At 38.0% G+C, this 7,818-nt stretch overlaps 1 protein-coding gene across 2 annotated transcripts in view; it reads right to left on the bottom strand.

The window, feature by feature from the left end:
• Positions 1–7,818, bottom strand: part of LOC107552710 (uncharacterized) — a 16,470-nt gene continuing 8,652 nt past the window's right edge. For both annotated transcript variants that reach the window (XM_016234673.1, XM_016234672.1), the window contains exon 3: positions 1–373. Coding sequence is in view for 1 of the 2 variants with exons in the window: in XM_016234672.1 (XP_016090158.1) it covers positions 367–373 (7 nt within the window). In the remaining variant the exon portion in view is untranslated. The remainder of the gene's footprint in view (positions 374–7,818) is intronic.

The raw sequence follows: 7,818 nt of genomic DNA, 5'->3' as shown, positions 1-7,818 counted from the left end.
TCCGTTTTCATAATCTTTCAACAAAATTAAACAACTTGCTCCGCCTCTGAAACGACTTTCCTATTCAGCTGACATCACAAATCCCTCTTGCGTTTTAACCCTGCCCCTCCAAGCACATGTCCAAACACTTTCCTCTCTTCTCACACTTTCAATCAGAAATACATTAGGCTATATATGTAAATTGAGCTGTCAATGCCATCTCATGGTGACTTTAGGTTGGTCCAAACTAGGCTTTTTTTCCAGCAGGGGTGTGAGAGAGAAAGAGGGCTTTGAGATGCTTCTGGCGTTTTCCATGGGAAATACAGTCACTGCCCCTCGGCCTGGGATTCTCCGTCCTCCGGTGTGAGTCAGCTGGGTTGTGTGGCATCAGTCCCTGTGTAATAAAAAGACTTTCATTACATCGTGCACTCTCATGTCTCGCCCATCACAGACAGGGTCACAAGCCACAGGCATCTTCATTAGACAAATGTCCCTTTCAAAGCATGTTGATCGATGCTTATAAGCAAGCTCTGGAGCAGAGCCCAGATCAGAGAAATGAAAAGCCGCCGACAAACATTTAAAAAGACCTAATCAGCAATAATTACAGAAGATGAGCATGACGATACGACACTAGGTGCTTCTCTACCTTTGACTTGTCCTTGGCATAGCTGCTGCTTTTACAAACCTGACTGGCTTGCATTATGTGCTAAAATAATGTAAAGCAATTTAGCCCCCCGTGTTCTAATGCCAAGATTGTTCTCGCTTATCAGGGTGATTTATTACTCTAATTTATACGCTCAGCTTGGCTCGGTGTTGAGGACAGCATATCTGATTGGACATGAGTTTCCTAATGCGGCAGTGTGCTGTCTTTATGGTGACTAGATCCCAGGCTGTAGATGCTCTGGTTTGGACATAGCTACACAACTATTCAGTTCATGGAATAATAAAGTACTGGTGTTACAATCACAGGGTCAGAAATTCATGAAGGCAAAAATGCCACCAAAATGAACAAAATGCCACACAAATTCAAATTCAAGTGGCAAAAATTGCCAGTGCATAATTACACTAAATATATCATGGCTGTTGCAGTTCAAATGAAATGTGAGAAATGTCAAATCGCAGAATTACATTTACTGTAGCTCTTTACACAATGCATTAAACTTCTAACCAATCACACGTTTCTGTTGAGTGCTTGCGTTCACCAAATTCTGCGCGCTAGTCAAGATAAACCACTAAGTGCAGATACGATGTACATAAGAAATTAATTTCTCAGCTTCAGTGATTATAACTGTAGTTTTTGCATAACTTGGATTTTTTCAAATGTTTGCTATGCTGTTGCTATGCTCCTTGCATGGTTTTCCTCAGATAAATCTGTTTACTTTCGAACGGAATCGCGAATCGATTACGAGTGGAGAGAGCTAAATACAGATGTAAAACTAGAACTAACATTGGATCACTAAAATCACATTAAAGGGATAGTTCACCCAAGAATGAAAATGTGATGTTTATCTGCTTTCCCCCAGGGCATCCAAGATGTAGGTGACTTTGTTTCTTCAGTAGAACACATTTGATGATTTTTAACTCAAACCGTTGCAGTCTATCAGTCTTATAATGCATGGCAATGGTAACAAAATCTATGAGAGTAAAAAAAACATGCACAGACAAATCCAAATTAAACCCTGCGGCTCGTGATGACACATTGATGTCCTAAGACACGAAACGATCGGTTTGTGCCAGAAACCGAACAGTATTTATATAATTTTTTACCTCTAATACACCCCTATGTCCAACTGTCTTTGAGCACGCGCACGGCTTCCGGTGCATGAGGTGTGTACGCGCTCTGGTGTAGTTTACGTTAATGGGTGTGTTGATATCCAGCCGAAGAGCAATCAACCATAACTTCAGGCGAGCAGGCTCAGAAGTTGGGAATACGTGGAAAGTCACCACTCCCGAATGAGTTTGCGTGAGAGAACGTAATCTTTTTAGTGTTAAGTCGGTTTGAACAATCCGGATAAGAGCAAGCAAGTACCATTTTGATTAGCCGTCATACCTACAATGACTGTGCACTGTGTAAACAATAAGTGACGTATACGCGCGAGAGATCACTTCCGGCGCTTGCGTAAACTACGCCAGAGCGCGTACACACCTCACGCACCGGATGCCGTGCGCGCGCCCAAAGACAGTTGGACATAGTGGTGTATTAGAGGTAAAAAATTATATAAATACTGTTCGGTTTCTGGCACAAACCGATTGTTTCGTGTCTTAGGACATCAATGTGTCGTCACGAGCCGCAGGGTTTAATTTGGATTTGTCTGTGCATGTTTTTTTTACTCTCATAGATTTTGTTACCATTGCCATGCATTATACGACTGATAGACTGCAACGGCTGGAGTTAAAAATCATCAAATGTGTTCTACTGAAGAAACAAAGTCACCTACATCTTGGATGCCCTGGGGGTAAGCAGATAAACATCACATTTTCATTTTTGGGTGAACTATCCCTTTAATCACAGTCAGAAACGCATGTGATCACATATCACATACGTGCGGATCCGTCGCGAAGCACCGCCTACTCACCTGTCAATCAACCAGAGCGGTAAAATATACATTTGAAATTTGCCGCGAACATGTGCAGCGTTAACGGAAAATAACCGTCAGAACTAAACATTTGCGTAAGCGCATTAATACCGGCTACAGGGCACGCACAAGACTTCAGCATGATTGATATCATATCATTTGAATCACATCGAAGTTCAATTTACACAGGTAAGACATTAAATACTCTAACGTTACATATTAAACGTGAAACACTTTGATTAAAATTCACATATATTTGAGCGACAGATATGTGTCTCATCTGTGAGCGGATCATAACGTCAGATGTAAACAAGGCCTCAGTGATTTAGCATCTTTAGCATATTTTAACAGCTTTTATTTTACTGTGTGGTTTCTAGTGTTCTGGGTCGTTGCTATGCGGTTGCTAAGGTGTTCTGACTATTTTTTTAAACATCTTTTATTTTACTCTGTGGTTTCTGAAGTGTTCTAGGTCAGTGAATCTCAACCTTTTGGCGTACCGGACCCCAGTCCAATTCAGAACCATCCTCAAGGACCCCCAGAACAAAATTGACTCATCTATCTATGTATGTCTTTGTGAGGACCAAATGTAGTCAAGTATCATTCAAGTTAGTTGGCCATATCATCAGCTATATTGGATTTTTCTTTCATGGGAACATGTCAAAATATACAAAATGTATACAAAAATTCATACTTTATACAGACCCCCTGGCCTTACGTCAAGGACCACTAGGGACCCCTGGTTGAGAAACACTGTTCTAGGTCGTTGCTAGGGTGTTATATTTGTAAACAAATCAGCATGACTCTCATCTGAACAATAACAATTTCTCTTGGCATTTCTCACACAAGAGATGTAGCCATGCAAAGTTAAAACAGTTTCAACTTTTAGAAAAAACGTGGCGAATTTGTGGAAGTTTATTCCTTTCACTGCGTCTCATATGTTTTTAAATGCAATCTGCTGATGTGCGATTCGGCTCTTTGGATTAAGCAATGCATAAATACATGATGCTGTTTTGTTCATAATTGTTTATGCAATTTACGAAATTATATTTGATTTATGAGTTAATTTAGACATAATGCAGGTTTTTTTATAGACAGTTATTTCTTTGCGTTGACAATTTAAATGTGCTGCATTATTTTGCTCATTGCGCCCTCCTGTAGCCTCGGGGAAACAAGCCAAAAGATTCCTTGAGACCTATTTAATCTGCATATAAAACATTAGAAATTATATATTTGTTTAATTTTTATTGTGTGTTTAACCGTTAAAACAAAAAATATTTGGGTTATATAAATTGGGTTAATTTAAAAATACAGTGGTTACATTTGAAAAAATGTTTCTATTGCTCTTTGTTTTAAAAAAGGTTATAAAAATGTCAATAATTATCAATACCGAACGATATGAAATATTATATCATTGATACATTTTTTTAGCTATATCGCCCAGCCCTAATTTCAAATCCCTAAGGTGACTTAGTACAGCTCTCTGGAAGGTTTAATTTGATCAACTTTGTCTCACATTTCTCGTAAAATTCCTTAGAAAAAAACAGACAGAAATGAGTGAAAAGCTGCCATAGAGTAAGAGTACTGTATGTAGAGCTATAAAAGTGATGAGAATTGATGAGAACTTGAGAACATCATTTTTTTAAAGAGAAACATATGAGAAACAGTGAGAAAAATTCTGTAATTTTCCTCCCACAAAAGATATTTAAAAAAATGTTTTGGTGTTTTTTGTCAATACACTGAAAGTAAATGGGGTCCAATGTTGTTTGGACCCAAATGTTCTTCAAAATATCTCCCTTTATGTTCCACAGAGGAAAGAAAGGTATACAGGTTTGGAACAACATTTTAAGGTAACCTGTTCCTTTAAGCAAAAGTTTCTCCATTTGCTCTCAATTTAATCTCACTGCTGTCTTGGAGAAACAAGTGATGTAATAAAGAGATATCCTTTGGGATTTTAATCCCAACTGGAATTTAAATGAAAATCACTTGTAAATAGTACAGTGTTCTCCTTTAGGCTTCATTTTACAGCCGATGAAGACATGGTTTTTGAAACCGACACTGAGTAGCCCGAGCGAAGGCACCAAGCGGTGGGCGTTCTCTGTAAACACACGTCTATGAAAACATCTGCTGTGTTTGGGTGACGCTGTCTGTTATGCACCTACTTCCTGGTTTGTGTTGAGCCCAGCTGTTGTTGCCCTCCCAGCTAGTGGGTGGCCGTCATCGTAAATGATGTCTGAAAATGCCTGTGTTTATTTGACCATCACAAATATTGTACGAGCATGCCTCATTCGGTCAGGCCTTAAGCCAAGTGGTTTCTAATGAAAACCAGACAGAAGGGCCAGCCTTTAAACAATAAAAAGCAATGGTGCAGAGACGCATACCCTCCACTAGAGGACAATGACCCTCTACTGCCAAACCGTAACTACTGCTTTCATATCCCAACAGGCAGGAATCAGTTCCTTTTGTTCTCAACCGCACACACAAAGATCACATCTGCCATTTTAACTTTAACCCCAAAGGAATGTCAGATACGTCAGGGAATAGTGTCAAATTCAAGCTCTCCCAGCTAAATGGCTTAGTTGAACTAGTTGTGCTTCCTAAGCCAGGGGTTTTTCAGAAGTATTAAAGCTCAATGTTTGCATGCTCCAGACATCAAAATCTTGTGTCTTATTGAATATGATTTTTACCTGATAAAATGGCAAAAAATAGAAGGAGGGATGCGAGCCATGTTTCCAACCTAAGCTCATTGGCAAAATAGATCTATTACGTTGCCTCTTGTGTATTTCGCAATACATTCAAAGTGAAATGCCCAGCATAGGGGCACCAAAAGCACGTTCAGTTTTTTCAAAATCTCATGAATGTGAGTATGGCAACACTTTATGTTGGTTGTTGTATGTAAATGAAATGTCTTTGTGAATATCACTAAAAATGCATTTACTTTTCTCTGATATGAATGAAAGTGAATCTCATGATGTTTTATTATGTTGTTTGTTGCACGTAAATTAAATGTTCAGTGAAACTCGAATTCAATTTTAAAAATGTAAAAAAAAATTCAAGTTATGAACGTGAATCTGGCAATGTTTTATGTTGTTTGTTGTACATAAACAATTTCCAATTAGTGGCACTAAAAGCGCATTCAGTTTTCTCCAAAACACATGAATGTGAATCTGGCGATGTTGGTCGTTATATGTAAATGAAATGTCCAGTGAAGAGCACTGAAAGCATTTTCTGATTTTTATTTTTTTTCTGTGATACCAATAAAAAGTGAATCTGGCGATATTTTATTACGTTGTTTGTTGTAGGTAGGGCTGGACGATATGGCCAAAATTTATATCATGATATATTTCTTAATTTCGGTCGATACGATATAATTCCGATATCGATATGAACACTATTTAAAAAGCCTCATAAAAACGGCCAAGAACGGCCACAACAGATGTCTGTACCTACAAACTTATGAAAAATTAATTTGCCAACTCTATGAAACCTACTCCTATAAAACTATATAATATTTTAGGACAAAAAGGGCGCAAATAAATAAATGTTCGCCGATGAAGACATGGTTTTTGAAACCGACACTGAGTAGCCCGAGCGAAGGCACCAAGCGGTGGGCGTTCTCTGTAAACACACGTCTATGAAAACATCTGCTGTGTTTGGGTGACGCTGTCTGTTATGCACCTACTTCCTGGTTTGTGTTGAGCCCAGCTGTTGTTGCCCTCCCAGCTAGTGGGTGGCCGTCATCGTAAATGATGTCTGAAAATGCCTGTGTTTATTTGACCATCACAAATATTGTACGAGCATGCCTCATTCGGTCAGGCCTTAAGCCAAGTGGTTTCTAATGAAAACCAGACAGAAGGGCCAGCCTTTAAACAATAAAAAGCAATGGTGCAGAGACGCATACCCTCCACTAGAGGACAATGACCCTCTACTGCCAAACCGTAACTACTGCTTTCATATCCCAACAGGCAGGAATCAGTTCCTTTTGTTCTCAACCGCACACACAAAGATCACATCTGCCATTTTAACTTTAACCCCAAAGGAATGTCAGATACGTCAGGGAATAGTGTCAAATTCAAGCTCTCCCAGCTAAATGGCTTAGTTGAACTAGTTGTGCTTCCTAAGCCAGGGGTTTTTCAGAAGTATTAAAGCTCAATGTTTGCATGCTCCAGACATCAAAATCTTGTGTCTTATTGAATATGATTTTTACCTGATAAAATGGCAAAAAATAGAAGGAGGGATGCGAGCCATGTTTCCAACCTAAGCTCATTGGCAAAATAGATCTATTACGTTGCCTCTTGTGTATTTCGCAATACATTCAAAGTGAAATGCCCAGCATAGGGGCACCAAAAGCACGTTCAGTTTTTTCAAAATCTCATGAATGTGAGTATGGCAACACTTTATGTTGGTTGTTGTATGTAAATGAAATGTCTTTGTGAATATCACTAAAAATGCATTTACTTTTCTCTGATATGAATGAAAGTGAATCTCATGATGTTTTATTATGTTGTTTGTTGCACGTAAATTAAATGTTCAGTGAAACTCAAATTCAATTTTAAAAATGTAAAAAAAAATTCAAGTTATGAACGTGAATCTGGCAATGTTTTATGTTGTTTGTTGTACATAAACAATTTCCAATTAGTGGCACTAAAAGCGCATTCAGTTTTCTCCAAAACACATGAATGTGAATCTGGCGATGTTGGTCGTTATATGTAAATGAAATGTCCAGTGAAGAGCACTGAAAGCATTTTCTGATTTTTATTTTTTTTCTGTGATACCAATAAAAAGTGAATCTGGCGATATTTTATTACGTTGTTTGTTGTAGGTAGGGCTGGACGATATGGCCAAAATTTATATCATGATATATTTCTTAATTTCGGTCGATACGATATAATTCCGATATCGATATGAACACTATTTAAAAAGCCTCATAAAAACGGCCAAGAACGGCCACAACAGATGTCTGTACCTACAAACTTATGAAAAATTAATTTGCCAACTCTATGAAACCTACTCCTATAAAACTATATAATATTTTAGGACAAAAAGGGCGCAAATAAATAAATGTTCACCTTTTATTGGTATTTAGCCTTCATACAAACAAGAAATGTGAAATCACTGTCAAATAAATCTCAGACTCTCCTTATTAATATTAATATTTTTTACTTCAAACATACCAGTTAAAAGTTTTTGAACCGTAAGATTTCTGCTCACCAAGCCTGCATTTATTTGATCCAAAATACAGCAAAAACAGTAACATTTTGAAATA

This window comes from Sinocyclocheilus grahami, unplaced genomic scaffold (genome assembly GCF_001515645.1).
Source record: "Sinocyclocheilus grahami isolate Dianchi unplaced genomic scaffold, SAMN03320097.WGS_v1.1 scaffold456.1, whole genome shotgun sequence".
NCBI lineage: Eukaryota > Metazoa > Chordata > Actinopteri > Cypriniformes > Cyprinidae > Sinocyclocheilus > Sinocyclocheilus grahami.
Note: the sequence above shows the minus strand (reverse complement) of the source record. Positions and strands in the feature narration are given on the sequence as shown.